The sequence below is a fragment of the Strongylocentrotus purpuratus genome, unplaced genomic scaffold (genome assembly GCF_000002235.5).
Source record: "Strongylocentrotus purpuratus isolate Spur 01 unplaced genomic scaffold, Spur_5.0 spur5_scaffold_5, whole genome shotgun sequence".
Lineage (NCBI taxonomy): Eukaryota > Metazoa > Echinodermata > Echinoidea > Camarodonta > Strongylocentrotidae > Strongylocentrotus > Strongylocentrotus purpuratus.
This window is the reverse complement of record NW_022145611.1, coordinates 15,388,602-15,407,944: the sequence shown is the minus strand read 5'-3', so window position 1 is coordinate 15,407,944 and position 19,343 is coordinate 15,388,602. Positions and strand designations below refer to the sequence as shown.

The 19,343-nt window shown below is 35.3% G+C and overlaps 1 protein-coding gene across 2 annotated transcripts in view; it reads right to left on the bottom strand.

The window, feature by feature from the left end:
* Positions 1 to 280: 280 nt before the first annotated feature.
* Positions 281 to 19,343, bottom strand: part of LOC580138 (transient receptor potential cation channel subfamily M member 2) — a 30,444-nt gene continuing 11,381 nt past the window's right edge. For both annotated transcript variants that reach the window (XM_030998843.1, XM_011676570.2), the window contains exons 7-25: positions 18,757 to 18,904; positions 18,040 to 18,242; positions 17,383 to 17,483; positions 16,765 to 16,899; positions 15,903 to 15,953; positions 15,277 to 15,361; positions 14,538 to 14,736; positions 14,015 to 14,240; positions 13,653 to 13,745; positions 12,850 to 13,013; positions 12,043 to 12,187; positions 11,356 to 11,484; positions 7,697 to 7,948; positions 6,543 to 6,717; positions 5,529 to 5,664; positions 4,841 to 5,037; positions 4,169 to 4,301; positions 3,763 to 3,856; positions 281 to 3,444 (exon numbers count right to left, since the gene is read on the bottom strand). In XM_030998843.1, coding sequence (XP_030854703.1) covers positions 3,151 to 3,444; positions 3,763 to 3,856; positions 4,169 to 4,301; positions 4,841 to 5,037; positions 5,529 to 5,664; positions 6,543 to 6,717; positions 7,697 to 7,948; positions 11,356 to 11,484; positions 12,043 to 12,187; positions 12,850 to 13,013; positions 13,653 to 13,745; positions 14,015 to 14,240; positions 14,538 to 14,736; positions 15,277 to 15,361; positions 15,903 to 15,953; positions 16,765 to 16,899; positions 17,383 to 17,483; positions 18,040 to 18,242; positions 18,757 to 18,904 — 2,960 coding nt within the window. In that variant the 3' untranslated portion in view covers positions 281 to 3,150. The remainder of the gene's footprint in view (positions 3,445 to 3,762; positions 3,857 to 4,168; positions 4,302 to 4,840; positions 5,038 to 5,528; positions 5,665 to 6,542; positions 6,718 to 7,696; positions 7,949 to 11,355; positions 11,485 to 12,042; positions 12,188 to 12,849; positions 13,014 to 13,652; positions 13,746 to 14,014; positions 14,241 to 14,537; positions 14,737 to 15,276; positions 15,362 to 15,902; positions 15,954 to 16,764; positions 16,900 to 17,382; positions 17,484 to 18,039; positions 18,243 to 18,756; positions 18,905 to 19,343) is intronic.

The following is a 19,343-nucleotide window of genomic DNA, read 5'->3' as shown; positions in this document are numbered from 1 at the left end:
AATTTAACTCTCTCTGAAAAAGAAAGAAGGGATCATCTTTTAAGTGCAATATTTATTACCATTCTACAATGATCTACAGTTAAAAACTGAATTATTCATACCCCTTGTAAATTTGATGTATGTTGTGTTTTTCATTCCTCAAGATGGAAGGAAAGGTGGCCAGGTTGAATAAGGGCCAGGTTGAATAAGTGCCTTTGTTGAATACCTTTAGATGTAAGCTTTACCGAATGTCACTCTCTAAAGAAACGTACATCAGGACAGATCAATTTTCACATTCTTAAAAAATGTACAAAACTTGGTAAGGGTATGAATAATTTAATTGTTAACTGTTAATTGTTAATGTGTACATCTGTGTATGTGTAGTGCATGAAATTATGCCTAAAAGGCTGTACATGACATTATAGTTATGATTAGTGAAATGACCATGGCTGGTCGTTGAAGTTTACTAAATCATCTTTGTTCTTCTGTGTTCTTTCAAACATTGGAATAGATTGGTTCGTTAAACAAATTGTAATAATCTGGACTTGTATAGCACTTAATACGAAATACCATCTGTAAGCGGTTTACAGATATGATAACCCCGGTTAACGGTTTCATTCACGCACAATGTGCACCATCTCCAGTCTTTGTGGAGTATTTCTGCCATATGGTCACTGTGAGGGCATATGGTTATTACTAAGACAAAGGCTTTCATCTTCTTACTAGGTTTTCCATTTCTCTCCTTGGTATGGAGTGGCAAATGTAGATGAATGTCTTGCCTGTTGCCTGTTGGGGATCAAACTTACAACCATTGTATTTCAAGTCAAGTGCTTAAACCACTCTACAACACTACTTCAACACCTCTAAAAAAATATATCTCATTCGTTAACTTTATAGCATTCAGTGTAAAAGATATATCAGAGATGTGACAAGAATAAAGAGGATTAGTAGATTCTTGTGCTCTGAAATAGTGTTTTATTATGAAATATAAATGAATTGCAATGTTACATTCAAAATGTTTTACAAATAATTATTTACACAATGTATTAGATACAATTATGAAGTTTGCCGAGAGTTGCTTACAACATTGAATCACTATTAGTAACAAGTAAGAGATGAAACATATACAAATCAGAGACTTCAACATTTCAGCAAGACAATCAAATTATACTAGTCAATTTTGGCAAACATAAAGACCTGCAACTATGAGAAATTTTACATCTCGCTATTCAATTTCAACACAATCCTTTTCATTCCAAGTTATAAGTTCTCTGGCATCTGAAACTTGACATTTTCGTTTATTTATGACAAGTGCCTATCTGGACACATGTGCAAACCTTGATCTGACTTATGTTCTAGCAACAATTTCTCCAGGCTATATTTGGTCAGAGATGAATGCTTATGGTTAGTGGTGCTGTTGGGTTTTATATAGGTTTAGGGTTAGATATATGTTTGGTTCTGGGTTGGTGTTGGTAAATTGACCAATTAAGGAGCAATTGTCGTCGGAGCATGTTTCGATAAATTTTGCACACGAGTTGCATCAATATTAGAGTGTGATACATTGTATGTGTGATTCTATCTGAGAGATGTTTACATATGGCAGTATTTTTCAATAACAGCTGTGTGGTGAGAACCGGCAACAGTCTTCCTCAAAATGTATATTTCTGTTCATGTACATGTTTGTATAATGTCACATATGCCAACTTGAAGAGAAGTGGTTTTATTTTGTCATTCATGTAATGAAAGACATGGAAATAAAATTTATGAAAATATAACTACTTGATCTAATGTGTACTTTCTTTAAAAACTCTCTAATGAATTTATGTATGTGCATTATACTGTATGTCTTAAAGCAGCAATCCTATAACACTCTTTTATGTTTACATGGAAGGAAAACTTATCTGCTATATAGAGAGGTATATATGTATCGGCATAAATATTCAGCATTTCATAAGGCTAAGTGATCATACTGTAGATCCTACCTTTGAAAAATAAACAATCAGAATATAGGGAAAGCTCGGGGTAATAATAAAATAAAACAATGTTTACACTTTAGACAAAAAGTTCTGTAAGTTTGAATGCTAAACCACATACGGTATATGCTGTTAAATTAAATTATATCTCTTGTATTTGTTTTTCTTAATATCTGAACAAGTCACACCTCTCGTTTGGGCTTAAATTATGTTTCATGTTGAAAAAAAAAAAAGTGGCACAACGAGAAACAAAAACCCAATGAATAAGTACAATGCAGAGCACCATTCGGTTATTGCACCATGCATTCAACACTTTCCCAACATGTTACATTATTCAAACTTTAAACAGTTCATATCAAAGGGCACGTTGTATTTAACAACGATGAATTTTTCTTCAGTGGTTACATTTTGTATCAGATTACTAACTCTTACAAGAGGCTAAATTAGATGTCATCATGTTGTTCTTGAGATAAGGAGCATCATTGTGTTTCCAAGGGCAGCCATTTGTCACATGATAAAGATACTTATTTAATATACTTAGATAATTATTTTTAAGACTGTAGAAGAGAAATCTCACGAAATCATTGAACCACTTTACATTCATTGAATGTCAAAATGTAATCTCTTAATCAAATTTTAACTTGATCTAACTGACAGAGGAGTTTAGTATAATTTGCAATGTTATTCAGCAGTTTTTTTAGTAACTATCTATATACATTTATATGTAGCTCATGTGCTAATACATTGTGTGTATTTCATATATTGTTCATGCATGACATCTGACTAAATTTTGATCAAGTTATTTTCTACTCAATTTATCAATGGACTGATAAACTGATTGGTTGATTAGCAATTAGTTTGACGTTGACAGATCAAGATTAAATTAAAACATGTATTATATAGAGATGCACAGTTGCAAATGAAAAAAAAAGAAATGCAGCATAATTGAAATGTTATGTGTGAGACAAAAACTCGTAGTGGGTAAAACTCCTGAGGGGAGTCAACACAAATATCTTATGTTCATTGTTGGCTTGATCAAGAGCTTGTCCCATGACCAACAACATTTCACAGACACATATATTCTGCACAAAGATTTGGCAGCGCATTGTAATTGCTTACGTTTTCTTATTGCATACTTTGTTGCCCGTGGGAGCCTCCCAAAATGAACGTTCATTCTGAGCTCCACACTGTGATAGTATCATAACTCCCGGTCTTGGATCGAATCCAGATCAATCTCCAGTATGGATTCATCTCCCTCCTGCTCCTCCTCTAGTAGCCCTTCATCCTCCTCTTCCTGTTTTCCTTCCTCTATACGAGCCCTTTCCTCCTCTTCATTTGAAATATCCTCTTTAGTTTGCTTTAGCTCAACCTTTTGTAAGGAAGTTACGGCATGCAAGGACTTGGATGGACTCTTGTGTATAGCTTCTCGTGCTGGCCCCGACCCTGATACTGCCTTCAACGTTTGATGAAGTAGCTCTTTCATGTCCCTCATCTGTTTGAATGGCAGAAAAAGATTGGATCACGGAACTAGAATTTTAAGAATTCGTCTAAAATCTGTTGCACCCATTCTTTCTGGGCTTAAAAGACCTGTTTAGGTTATAAGCTAATGAAAGCAGAGAGATCAGAAAATTATGATTTTTTCCTGTATATCGGAGCAAGTCCGATCCAAGGTATATGGTGCAAGATTCAAGGTTTAATAAAAGCATACCTTTGCAGCCAGAAAATCTCACTAAAGAATCTAAGCAATTAACCTTTCAACAAAAAAAATGTCCATAAAAAGGAAACTCTAATGTTTCTTCTCACATCATACCTGATATTCTAAATTGTCTAGCCGTTCTTTCATCTGAGTACCAATTTCGGGATTGTTGAAAAATGCTGTTGACTTCCGAGAGAGGTTTTCTAGCCTGTTAAAAGTAAAAGGAATGTGATTAATTCAGGTAAGTTGGTTAATGAAAAGTATTAGTAGAACGAATTTGATCAGAAAAAAATTATCAATCATTCTTCCTATCAATTCAGAGCACAAAATCAAATCCACTGACCAGTCAGCTATTCAAATCAAAAAAAATATTTGAGCAATCAATCCATTTTTCCTTAAATTTTTTATTTAAATTTACGTTCTGAAAAGACATACAAAGTCATACTTTCAATATGTAGTACTAGCCAATGTAAGTTTCACACATAACAACACGGAAGTTATGTATCTGAGCCTGGCTTACTTCATTTCTGTTGCACTCATTCGATCTGTCAGGTCAAGATTCTTTGTCTTGTTCCTCTTTGTGACGTAATCTTCACCTTGTATCTTTTCCCACGTTGTGATTTCAGCGATCAAGTCTCCAGGTAGCAATCGTCCTGCAAATTGTTTTCAAAAATGAAGTAAAAATAAAAATTCTATATTCTATCTCTTTGTTTAAATACAAAATTTAGAAGAAAAATTGTTTCATCGTAGGTAAATGTTAAAATAGTACAAGAGTGACGCATAGGATTTTTGTAACGCTTGGACATTGAAATCGCGTTTTAATTTGTTTAAATATATTTTTATATATATACACATGCACACAGCCACATCACTTTAATTTGCCTTTTCCGATATTTATAGAGGTAGATTCGAGAGTTTACAAGAATTCACATTCATGTTTCTAAGACCGACCAATTGCCTCCCCTCCCCATGGCCACACTGACAAATTGGCAATCAATAGCGATAGAGAGGGCTTGGGGCACCCCCCCCCCCCAAAAAAAAAAAAAAAACAAACAAACAAACAAACAAACAAAAACAAAAACAAAAAAACAAAAAAAACAAAAAAAAACAAACAAACAAACAAACAAACAAACAAAAAACAAAAAAAAGTCTCCAAGGGATATTTACGATTGATTAAAGAGACTTCACTTACTGAGACTCCGTGAGAGCGCGAACCTGTCGCAGCATCCGCACCAGCAGCGCAGAATGAAGCTATACAAGATGAAGAAATGACTGATGATGATGAAAGGTGGTGCTAAGATGGGACGGTTGTAGTAATCCTTGATGAGGGAGTAACGTTGAAACTTCCATACTACGTCTGTGTTTTCTTGCACCGAGGCAAACGTATAGCTAGATAGGAAAAATGGTAAACTAATTTGTATTGCGAAAATTTCATGATTCTAACTCAGTATGATCACATCTACACCACATTATGATTTAAAGGTATTCCACAAATTTCATTGATTTGACCTAATTTCATATACCCATCGTAATTGTTTTCACTGGAAATCTTCAAGAAGGCATGGTACCTTCGTTTTCATTAAGTAAACTTTATTAGTCAAGTACATTAAAGTCTGTAAAATCCCTTTACTCTGCGAATCGTCCTTTTTCATGACCTACAACATCAGTCTCTTAAAAAAGAAACGAATATTGAATATTATACATATAATTTTTAAAATATATATTAAAATATATAAACACAGTTTTTCGTGCTTTGGACCATGTTGCTGAAATTTCAAAAGCGATAAGTGCTTTTAGCTTTGCCATCATTATTGAAATATTGTCATGATTTGTGAGCCAGCATCACAGGAATATAGGAATATAGGATTATGCTGCCATACTTCAACATTGCGATGAGGAGATTGAGGAGGAGGACGTTGCTGATGAAGAGATAGACTGCTAGGATAGTCGTTCCGAACCACGTATTAGCAGGACATGGTTCCATTGTTGGGTCCTCGTTCGAACAACCATTCCGTCCTAAATTTGATGAAACACGAAGGTTAATTAGGCTTTCTGTAATATATATATTGTGAAAGATTTTATGTCGTAATTAGCCTAAGGAACAGTGTTTCTTTAGAGAAAATTTAACAACTTAAAGAACGATAACATAATAATAGGAATGCTATTTGTATCCATAAAATGTGGTACATGTAGTTACCCTATTCTAATACACAGAGATGAGTACAAGAGACTGAAACGCAATCACTGTAATCCCAAACCAATGATTGATGATTTGCACTGCCCGACAAGGTGCCCTTGCGGCTGTTACATTTTTCGGTTTTTATTTCATTTTTATACTGACTTTAAAGTTTTGATTTCATTGTGTCATACTTGTGTAGTTATTTTGATATATTCACTTCTATGTATCGCACTGCATTTTATTTTGAAATTAAAATGGACATGAAAGAACGAACGAAATGTATATTTCGTTCAAAGTTGGTTTGGTATATGTAAGAACAATATGATTGTTACACAAGCCAAACACATTTTCCAGAGGCAATGCAATAAGATTTGTTTTCTTCTAATTTCTCTTGAGTTGGTTTTCTTAGAAATGTTATTACCATTTACTCCTTTTTTTCAAACAAACATAGGGGAGTTGCTTAAATATTTTCAAAAAGCTAGACGGGTGTAGGTCGGGAGAAATTCGCCATCGAGTTAATCGGAAGATCTCAAACAAAAAAAAAGCCTTCATTATAATTATCATATATAGTTTCGTTTCTCATAATATGTTGTTTAATAACTTATACAACTTATACAACAAATAGAACGTATACAACTTATAAACAACTTATACAACGTATACAACTTATACAACTTTTGCAACAGCAACCCCAACCCTCTCCTTCTTTACCAACCTTCCAGTTCCTCCAGGAATAGTTCCCCGTAGATCTGGAAGTAGGAGCGATAGAAGATACCCTTCAACATCTGTCTTGTATCAGCGACGTGGGGGAAGAGGACCGCCTGGCATGCTATACCATAGGCCAGGAGAAACACCATTAAGATACACATGAAGACTACCAGATCGTTCATCTACAGGAAAATAAAACACGTCAAAAGAAGAAAGGTAGAAACTTTGAGCATCGATCTGTTCCCATAATTATAATGATAATAGCTTACAGTTCTCTGAAAGACGTACACATTCATGTATTTATATTCGAGGACGTTTTTTGGAATGTGTTACACGCCCATCATTATATACTATTTTGTCTTGTTTTTGTTTCGAAGAAGGGCATCAAGAAATAGAAAGAGCAAATAGATGTTGTGTTCTTAAGGACACCCAATCTCTCCCCGCAACTCAAAATGACCATCAGCAAAACCAAAATTCCTTTTATTGTCATCCAGTTTTAAAGATCATAACTGTATTTTTGTCCCTCCCAGAATTCATGACCAAACACTTGTTCATAATATTAAAAGTAACATGTCCTATCCTTCTCTTGTCGGCGATAGGTAATTATGTGAAATTAAAGAGTGGTTCTTCTTCTTTTCTTTTGGTTATTGTTATTTACGAATGTCTATCTGCGAATTCGTCCGATACCACAGGAGTAAATGCGGAACTTTGCCAGGGGGCTGGCGTCTTTCATCTGAATATCAACTTTTAAATATCAGATTATTGCAAATGAGCCAATTTCTTAACACTTTATATAGGTTACAATCAAGTTTCGTTACAAGAAATATATTAAGCAAGGTGTAAAATAAGCAGTGACAGTTGCCCAAATATTAGTTATTTCGAAATTCCAGGCCCCCGCCTCGTATGCTTATATCCGACACCCACCCACCTATTCAAACATATCGCGACCCCTTCCCTCCCTTTTGTGGTTCCCTGAAACTATTTTCTTTCTATCTATCTTTCCTCTTTCGAGGGACTTTATTTGTTCATATCATAAAATATCAGCTATTTACAACAGTGTTTATAATGAATTCATGCAATTGTAACATATCATATATTATAGTAAACAACACGAAACTAATGTGACATAATCACTAACTAAACAAAATTAAAATAATTTACCATCTTTATGATCATGATGAGTTTGGGTCCGAGATGCTTGTTGACTGAGAAGATATGGAGAAGCCGTATGTAGAAGGTCACCAGGGTCAGAGAAAGGACAATCCGAGCGGCATCAAGCATGCCGGGGTAGTGTCGGAGCACGGCCCCGGCAGTGAACATGATCACGCACACAGCATCTACTAGGTAGTAGTAGTTAAGAAGCCAGGATTGGATGAACTTACGGCAGTCGAAGAAGCCTCCGATGGAGATCATCTAAATGACGAGGAATGAGATGTATTTGGTTTAGATTCATATATCTCATTTGTAAATATATTTTATTTATATCTCATATATGTGAATCGGTCACGTAGAAATATGTCCTTTCATGGTCACTGTTGTATACGTCGTCTTATTCCATCAAATTGTGGAATAGATTTAAGCAAGAGTTGAATGTTGAGCGAATTTTATTAATTTGTATAATATGTGTACACTGATTTATTTAGAAGATGCATTCACTATGTGATATGTCTTAATACGATTTGCTGGATAATTTTAATGTAGTTGATTTATGTTTGTATAAATATTTATGTTTTTACGCAATGTACCAAATTCTGCAATTCAGCCATCTGGCCGCAAATGAATTTTCAATAAAACCATTACCATAACCATTACCCCATTTCTAGCAGCAAATACTCGTAGTTGTACGTTAATCTATATGCTACAGATTATTTAATTTGATACGATTTCCTTTCATCTATCACCTTTCATTGTTCTATTGTAAAAGGATTCAGATTTAATGGAAAATTATATCTAATCTACTTTTTGAACAAGAAATAGTAATAAATATGGAGATTTTGTTATTTGGGTATAAAATAAGAAACCAATATTTTTATTGTTCACCTTTGATAAATATTTTATGTGTTTTGTATATGTTTGTTAATATGGATAACATGTAAATAAAATAACAAACATAAGTTCTCATGGAAGACACAAAAATATTGAAATTATGATTGGCTTCTCGAGTTTGTCATCCATAAAGTATACCCAATTTTGACATGTCTGAGCGGACTTGAATTTTGAAGCGCTCCGACAAACCGACAGAGCGTGTATTCTTGGTCGATATAGCGTGCATGTTCAGTGTAATTTGCCATATAAGTACTCTTTATTACCAGTTATAAGTAATCAACTCCTTTATAATTATGTTGATGTTCTTGGACTTGATTTTCATCTAATCATTGGATTTTTGGAGAACTGTATACAATCTTTTCGCCTTGACTACAACTCGCAGCTTGAAACCGCAAGCTGAAGAGCTTACGGATTGCATAATGGATGAACCGGACAGAGCCCTGGAGAGTGAAACTTTGATTTTTTTTAAAGCTAATGAGTGGACCTAAGAAAACTTTGATAAAAGAAGTTACACCAAGAACGTTTCATAAAATTTACGCGAATTATTGACTTTGAATTGCAGGCGAGAAACAGTCGCATAACTGCTTTATAAACAGAGATGCAATTATTGTTAGATCAACAGGATAAGTCAGAACAATACTCTTGAAGAAATCCCTTAATATTCGACGTAATTAAAGAGGACGTGAACGAAAACATTAACGAAACTATTATCAAAATACCGAAATAGATAGAAGCCATAGAAAGGGAGATAGAGATGTGATAGTAAAGTTCACAAATTACCATGTAAGAGACAAAGTCTACAAAAATAAGAGAAACTGCGTCATAGTCAGGATGGGGCAATATATATCCATGAAAGTCTGACAAGAAGACGAACTGAGCTTTTCAGGAAAGTAAAAACGAAGTACATGGAAAAGGTGGAGGCATTATGGATCCAAGATCGCCGCATCCTCGTCATATGATTACATGCGAAAACGCGAATCACCATTGAAAACAACGAAAGGCGACCTGCACAAATTCAGCAAATCTTGAATTATTCGTCAATAGCCATCATCCTATAAGAATGAACTAAGCGCTCGTTGTAACGCTAATCTGGTGTGGATGGATCCTCTCTATTATTCAGTCTGCCCCTCTTCTTTTCTTGGAGAAGAGCTTTTTCAGAGGCCCGAAATTCATGCCTTTTTATCGATTTCAAACGAGCATTTGATAGAATTGATTCAGCTATTATGTTAGCTAAACTGCACAAAATAGGATTATCTAATATTTAGTACTTATCTTGGTTTCAACCATACCTTACGAATAGAAAGCAACAAGTGTCAATTAGACAAACTTTGTCAAAAGAACGTTCCCTATCTATAAGAGGTCCTCAAGGTTCGATACTGGGTCCCCTTCTATTTTTAAATTGACATAATTATTGACGATATGGTCCATGTCTTAAGGGAAGGAAATATCATAATGTATGCGGATGACACCACTTTGTATGTCACCGAAACTTCTATCCGTGACTTGGAGAATACATTGCAACACGAAATGGATGCAATAGGTACATGGTTAAGTGGCAATAGATTGTATTTACATACAGAAATACAAAGTTTATAGTTATAGAGAGTAAATAAAACCTAGTACCTGCACTAATGACATCATTGCATCACCCACAATGGGTTTGAAATCGATCAATGTGCAAGTATCAAATGTCCCGCGATAATAATAGATACACATTTATTGTGGCATGAACAAGTTGATTCTGTATATAAAAAATGTTCGCTGGTCTTGCGATGTTGAGTATTTCAGCGGAGTATTTTAGGCCCCTCCCTCTTTATTGTTTGTATAAATGATATAACTGATTGTTTACGGTTAAGTAAATGTAATATATACGCTGATGATGTTGTCTTATATGTATATTTAGGGATTGAAATTGATGATGTAATATTTTGGGATATCCACATTACATCGTTAAGTTATAAGATTTTTTATTTAAGAAAGCTTGGTAATTTCTAAGCTCTTCAGTTCCATTTTGAATAAAATATACAAAATAATATACATACAGCCTATCTTTGATTATTCCTGTTCTGTATGGGGGAACTGTTCTTTAAAAAACAAAAATATTCTTTTAAGACTACAGAAAAGAGCTGCACATATTGTTGGAGGGAACTTTAATTATGATGTTAATAGCTTGAATATAATGAATTCATTAAATTGGCAATCAACCGACACTAGAAGTGACTATTTTTAGCATGTATTATGTACAACTGTATTCATGCCAAAGCCCAGGTACGATTGTGCAATGAAGTGGAAATGGTTTTTGACAGACATGATTTTAACACTAGACTTGCTAAAACGTTGAATGTTGTTTTACCCAAACCTACTCTTGAATGTTTTAAGAATAGTTTAGATACGCTGGTCGTAAAATCTGGAATATTTATTGATGTCTTTAAACGTATGTACAAGGATTTTTGTTTAAACCTGTGTGATAAAATGCCTATTTATATAACTGTTCTTGGAATGGCTTATTTCTCTCTCTCTCTCTCTCTCTCTCTCTCTCACTCTCTCTCTCTCTCTTTCCCTCTCTCCTTCTCTCCTTCTCTCCTTCTCTTTCTTTCTTTCAAATATTTTCCTCTGATTTTTGCTTTGAATATTTTGAAAACATTTTATAAATTAAGTTGTAAATACTACTTATAAAATAACTGTAGAATAAACTAAAACAATCTATACAACCTGATATTTAGTCTGACTTGCAGTTTATAACAAAAATGTAAGGTATAAATTTGAACTCTGACCTGTCTGATGGTCTCGATGGCCAGTGTCCCGACCCAGCCAATGAGTACATACTCGGTGATGGTCACTTCAGATTTGAATTCAACTAGCAGGACATAGCTGAACAGAGCAAGGAATACGATGTGTGACATCTGTTGAACAATTGAAATTAAAAGAAGGGGTGGCGATAATGATACCGTGAAAGGAATTAATACATGAAATATCACGTTTGGTTTTGATTCTTATTTTAGTGTTAGAACAGTGCCCTAGAGGCTTCATGAGTTGATAAATAATGATGTATGATATCATGTTATCATTCATAATAAGATACTAAGATTACGATTAATCAAATAATGATCGGATGATCCCATAATAGAATATGAAGTCCGATGATCGGTACTTAACAACTAAATAATTATATATGCAATAATAAAGCAGGGATAACCAATCAACAATAACTTTATAATAACCAACTAAGCGAGCAATCAAGTAATCAGGGGCAAACTGGTACTGGTTGGGGAATTTCGATCCGACCGGCCCAATTCATAAATCAACCGGCCCTCCGATCACTAATCGACCGGCCCTCAAGCCAAAATATCGAACAGTTAGTGGGGAAGGCTCCCTTAACTCCCAATTGCCAGTCTGCCTCTGTATGTAATACAATTAATGAAACAATCAATACTTAATCAACTATTACATCAATCACCTACCACGTAGTATCTGAAATTGATGGCCGGAGCACTGAAGAAGAGAGGTAACCGTTTGGTCCAAGGTACCCTGGTCTTCTCCTCATGGTTCATGATAGACTCGAGATTCACCGTCTTGTGTTTGAACATCTCATCAAATGGTAGGAGACTGCAATTGTCACAACAAGTAAATAAACAGAATTATTAAAACCTTGTCTTCAGGCACATCTCAAGAGAGCAAATCTGACGTATGGTGTGATTATTTAATTATGCTATGCTCTATGCTATTTTCTTATTGTTGAGTTCGAATTTCTTGGTTCATCTCCAATAATATGAAATTGAATTACTGTTTATACGAGCAGAAACACCTTACAACAATTAAGGCACGATATATTTAGTTTACTTTTAAGGTTTTCGACCATGTTTACTCTTTTGGGGGTTTTGAGAAGGACGTAGAAAGCAGCGCACTGCGTAAGATGGCTAATCTGTTCTCAATCACTTAATAGCTTAAAATTTTCCGACTTTTATACCTTTTTAAAATTCATAAAACAAAAGCATATCGTAAAAAATTATCTTTAAAATCTGCATCAGGAAAGAAATGGACTCTACGAAACTATTGGTTGATACAGTCATTATATTGTCTTAACTTCAATTTTTCTCAAGAACTTCAATCTATTACTGCATTCTGACGCCAGTCCAAACTGATTCCAAAACCGACCGACGTTCGACCAAATGTTGAACCTGCCAGTGTAGTGTACTAGTGTTTGGTCTATAGTCGGTCTGGCGTCGGTCTCGTCGGTGTGACTGTTGTATTGACGAAATCGTACTTACGTGAAATTTCGTGCTGGGGCATGGGCACGGAAAGATGAGGAGTTGAATGCAATGCTGCCGGTATCACTGAGGATCGAATCTCGTCTCCGATCAAACTGTCCATCTTCCTCATCTTCTGAGTCGAGCTCAAATCGACCACAGGCCCGTGTCTTCGATGCTCGAGTCTTCGTTAAAAAAATATATATTATAAGAAAAATTCTCACGAAATTTATAACACCTTTATGTGCACAATACTGCAAAGAAGAAACGTAAAGGTTGTTTATTAATCATGGTTATGAAACAAACCACTATGAAGTGGAGATATTTTTTGAGTTGATCATGATCAAATTCTTCATGATCAATACTCGGGACTGAAACCGTTAATGCTAACAAAAATTGTGCCACTCGATTATATCTTTTAATCTACATCGTAGATTATTATACAAACCACCGTGAGCCTTAAAGTTAAGTAACATTAAAGGTGACGACAACATTGCACCTAAAGTTAATAATGTAAACATTCAGTCTTACAAACCCCGATATGAATTACTGATACAATTTATGATCGCTTCAAAAGATTGTGGGTAAAAATTGTACTTGTACGGTAATTGATTATGTCGAGGAATAAACAATATAATACGCATAAAAACCATCGTGAATCTAAATGAAAGTCAAAGATGTTGATATAATTAATCTTAATAATCTATATGTCACCCAGGTTCATACAGTGTAGGAACGTATAAAAACAATGAAACATTTCATTGTGCTTCCTTAATTTTCATCACTTATGCCAATTCTCTTGAAACTTTAAGTGAAAGGTTTACCTGTAAGGTCACACTGTAGACCCTGTCTTTTTCTTCGTCTACAAACTTGATACCCCAGAGAGCGTAGAGCGGAAAGAATGTTGCAAAAAAGGACTGGAAGTTCAAAGAATTTGAAAAAAGAAAGGGTTAGCGGGACAGAAAAAAGGATCGAAAGAATCTTGTGAACATACAAACTAGAAGACAGAAAAACGTAATTTTAACAAGAACAATAAAAGACGACGGATAACAAGAACAAGCGACTGAGAGACAATTAAGAGCTCAATCTCTTATTTCAGAACATATCCTAAAAGAGGAAAGTGTAGATGTATAGCGATTATTACAAAAATATCATTAATATATACTATTTCGCTTCATTTATATACCTGCCAATGACTGTTTTGTCTCGATATTCTTCCAGACCAGAGATCATTCAAAACATTCTGAACGGCAGGATGGGCAATGAACTGCTTATCATGTGCTGCTGCCCCAAGACATAAGCACGACACGTTACCCCACTCCGGCATCTCACGTATGAGGAGCAGCGAAGTCCTTCGACGGTCCTCTCTGTAGCAGTGGTCTAAGACACCAACAGCCAGCTTCTCGTATTCCCTTGAAGAAGAAAAAAACAGACAAGGATTTTTAAAAAATACTAATGAATTTTAATAATCAATGGGTAACAAAGACAACTCTGAAGTATTATCTCTCTTTGGGTGTTGAACTAGGGCTTAGAAAGGAGATCCAGAACATGAGTCTCAAACTGCGAACTTCTCGTATTCCCTTTAATAAACAATGAGACAAGAATTTAAAAAATACTTAGAATTTGATTGAGTAAAGCAAGGACAACTCGTAGGTAATCTCGATCTTTGGGGCGTTAATTGTTCAAGCCGTATTTTTTGCATCACCTACCTCTGGTGTTCCTCGAGATTGGCCAGCCTCTGTGGCTCTGTCTCCAGCTTCTGCATGGCTCTCATGATCTTACTAGCCACCAGAGCTCCCCCGATCCATGCCTTGCCCTCATCCCAGAACAACCGGGCAGTCTCCTGCCGATCCTGCAGCACTGCCCACAAGAACAGCTCGCGGCAAGGGTTCAAGATGGGTTGAGAATCTGAGGTAGGTAGGAGTTACGGAAGAGAATATCGATGTAATTCTTTTACATATCGAATAGCTTCACAAGGACTTATTGGGAGGTCATATCCGTGTATTAAGATGCTGTAGGACACTTGCTCATACGACAATAATTGCTCCGCTGGTGTGTCGTATGCATTCTGCCGAAAATAATGAATTATTAAAGCAAAAAGTCCTAAAAATGCAAAATTTTACGGATTTATTCATGGGCAATGGTGAACAGATGCGACATCCCCTCACCACGTCCCCACCACCACCCCTCTTTAGTTACTGAGTGCTTCCTATGGTTTGAGATCATATATATTGTTTTGCTTTCATCAAATACCCAGCTCAATTTTTCCTCAGTATTTGATAACATGTTGCTTTCACATAAATCACCTTCTTGTTTCTCTCCTGTGAGCCCTTTTCCATTTGAAAAATAAAAAATAGATAAACAAAAGTTGCTCTTCTCCAATGCAATTTTTATTAACATGTTAGATAACGTTTCCTGATTGGTCCATTATACATGATCACGTGTTACCTGATAAATAGAGCGGTTCGTAGGAATGTGTTGTGAGACTTTTGATCACGGTACCAACATCTGGAAGATCGACCGGCACCTTATTCTAAGAAGAAATTCAAAAGAAAATACAGATATAATATACATATCATACTCCCATAGCAGACGCAGCTAAGGAGAAACATGGAGCCAAACGAGAGATTAAAAAAGTTATAAAAGATATATTTGGGGATTTGAATGAACACCCATATACCGTCATTCTTCTTTGTCGATTTCACAATTCGTATTCTCTCAACGTTTAGAATTATCGTGTATTAAACAAAAGTAATAAACCTTGTGTTTTACATTTACATTATGATCCTGATTGTATACTGAGAAACATTTCTATCTTCACAAACATGACAAACATCATCTCATAAACAGAATCTAAACTTGTCCATCTGTATTTGCTTTAGGTAAATCATTTTTTGACTTTGAGAATCAATTTGAGAAATACATTTTATGTGGAAAGATACAAGATTAAACACTGAACAAATCAATCATCTTTTAATTGTTTCAAGATTGATTTTTTGTTCTGGAGCATTTCAAAGATAATATGAATTCTTATTGTTTAATTCAGGTCTAGATCTTCACGGATCATTACTTACCTGTCCTCTCTGTTTTAAGAGTAATTTGTACAGCAATGTATCCTCAGAAACCTAGATGAGTGATCCAAAGGAATAAGAGGAGTAGGGTTATTGGAGGAAGAGTTAAAGACCGTCATTACTACTGGGCAAGAAGGGATTAGACCACACAGCGAGGTCACTGACAGGTGGCTATCTCATTAACTCAGCTCTCAACTAACATAAGAAAAAGAGGATCATGGGGGACCAACAGGCACCGATTGGGGAAGTTTTCTATATAGAGGGAGCAAGTAGCTACAAGTAGGACAGTGGGGCTTTAAAACAATAAAAGCAAGAAGAAAAGTAGATAAAAAATGAAAACAGATACAAGACGCTCATCACGAAATATTAAAATGCGACTCTTTATTTAGAATGGGTACAATATAATATTGAAAATAACGATAGACTTGAAAAGAAATAGGCGCCGCTAAGGGTTAGTAAAACGTTGCTTCTTGATGTGAAATATAATAGTGAATAATACTTAAACATCAACGATAACTACAATCTACTAAAAAGCAGGAATGTATGCCTCCAGACGTCACTAAGATCATCATCTCATGAACACGTTTTCTTTTTTCTCTCATTTATTTGATTCCCAACAGAAAGAAACGTTGAAATTCAATTGGCAAATCAAAACTTCCGGAGCAGCTCAAGAAATAGATACATGCATATTAGGCCTTCATAGGACTATTTTGACTTTGTAATTATCTAAGAAAATTCTGTGACTTCTCACAACAAATAACTCAATAAAATAACTAGATAACAACAGTTTTTTTTCCTCAATTGTATATCATGTTACGTATTTGTTCACTTATACCAAAAGCCCACTTTATATCAAAACAATTACCTCGTTATAAAGTCGTCGGAGTTCACCGGCATGGAGGTAGTCTTCGAGCTTGACGTTGATGTCGAGAAAGAGACGGATAAAATCCGTCTGATCGTTCACCAGCGCCATGCGAAGTGCTTCAAACAGTTCGGAGGACTAGAAATACGATGAAAAAAGTAATGAAACGATGAAGGAATTCATTCATTGACAATGCTGATTATATTTTACAAGGAAGAACTGTGATTGAGATATATCAAAGGATGTATTGACATAAGCTATTGGATTCATTACCAATTTAATATCCATTGCAACATAATTTATATTGCTCATCTAATTGGTATGCAAAACGTCGTAACATCAGCAAATTTATACCGTCCTATGGTATGAACCACCTTGTTCCTTTCCTTCTTTCTTGTATTCGTTTTAACATTTACCTTTTGCCCCTTCTTTTCCTTCCTGTCGTCTCACCCTGTGTATATTAATTTTGTCTTCACTCCATGTTTTGCTCTAGACAAGGTCTTTGATACAGACAGTTTCTGAAACCGCTTGAATAATATTATTGGGGTTTTAACCTTCTGAAGCATTTAATTTCGAAAGCCTATTTTACTATCCCATCCTCCACTAAAACATGAGGCCTACCTTCCATTTGTACTGCTTTAGAAGCTGACCCTGTGCCAATGTTACTCGCCTCCAGACTACTGCCATGTGAAGCTGGTCTTTCTTTCCTGATCCCTGTGAACCTGTTGGAGGGAAATCGTAAAATATATTATCACCTCGAAAGTAAGCGGAGGAACATTTAAAAAAACCTCAATTTACGACAAACATTTATATCTCTATAGTTGTTTTTCACATTTCCATTGATAGCTTTAAAAATGAACAGATGCTTGAAAGAAGCTCATAATTTTGCTTCTAGGATTGCACATAATTATTTGCTTTTTCATATGCAAAGATAGTAGGATTTGTTTTTAATTGCTAAGAAATTTTCGCATCTCGTTAATCGTTCGATGACAAATATTTCTCGGATAACAAATGGAACGAGGAAGCCAAAGTGATCACCATTCACTCTTAAAAATGTCTGTTCAAGTATTAAAATAATCTATTCAGATTTGGATTACACGAGGGACACTTACAAAAATCTATTGGTAGACTCTATTCACATTTGAACATATATTTTTTGACAGGTTGAATCTAGAATATTACAGGTGACTTGAATTCTAGTCAAGTTGACGAGGTTCGGGTTAAAAATAAATTGAACAGGTGTTCTATTTTTAAAAAAATGAATCGGCTGATGACTACCTTTGAGGAGAGCCTTGAGGAAAGCTTCGTCGATGTCAATCCTTGGTACTCCTTCGACACCGTCGAGCTCGAAGATAGTAAGAAGATGCTTTCTCTTGACGATCTCGTTGAGTTTCCTAAGGAGTTCGACCGTCTCGCCGGGTGGTATGGTGTCGCCGAACTCTTGGCGCATGATGTTGTGTAGAGAGCTCGACGCCTCATCACTGTATGAGATGTCAAAACATTTATATAACCGGGTATTATCAGAGGCGTAGTTATACTAAGTTCTCTGTATGGTCTAGGACTTTTCGGACCTTTTCTCGATTTTAAGCAGCATTACAAAGGGTATGTTCTCGCTTTTGATTACTTTTTCTTATGGTTTGAATTAGTATTAGTATATGAACATGATGAAACGTAGGCCATTAGCATTTTATCGACGTGGTCACTTGTTGCTGTACTGGTATTATTATATATAGCCATCCAAATACAACCATGAACTCGCTTTCTCAATATTATTCTCTAATACTGGCCATGAGGTTTTATTCGATAATACAATAATAATAATACATTTATAGAGCGCAGAAACATTAAGTAAAACATTTTACTGCGCTACAACAGTTCCTGATATACTTAGATTTACAGTTAATTGAAAATATGTGCTTTCAGTTAGATTTAAAGATATTCACAGATGCATTTTGAAGAGAACAAATGAAATATTATTTGATAAATATCACTCACGTTTGCCTGAGAGCTTTAGCAATGACATTAGCACAGCCTTTGGATCCCGCCAAGACTAGGACCGGGGTCCTGTTCTCGATGGCATTGTGGATTGCACGGATGTGATGAGGTCCACCGTTCACCAGAAAACAGATGACTGGTACGTTGGCTTTAATTGAATATAGATGAGGAAATAAACATATTTAAGGAGAATAATAGATTTATTACTGCCACTATGACAAAGTGTAATTTTTGACAGCTAAAGCCTGGATAAAACAGCCGTGCCAAACTATCACTTAGACTTTACAATCGTTTTCTACTTTTAATTATCGGAATTCTTAACATTATCAATAAGTTGCATTTGGTGGAATGCTAACTTACTAGGCCTATATGTTTTGTAAAGTGTTAATTCAACTTGGATATATGATCAAACTCCCATCTGCACATCATCATGTTAAATAGAAATTGTAGGCTGAGATTTGCCTTAGAATTTGGGCTTCTAATTGCTCTATAAAACGTCAAGTACCAAAATACCGTAGGAGGGGATTCCCCGTACAAGACCCGTCCATCCCCTTACACGGTACCTTTATAATAACACAATGATATCG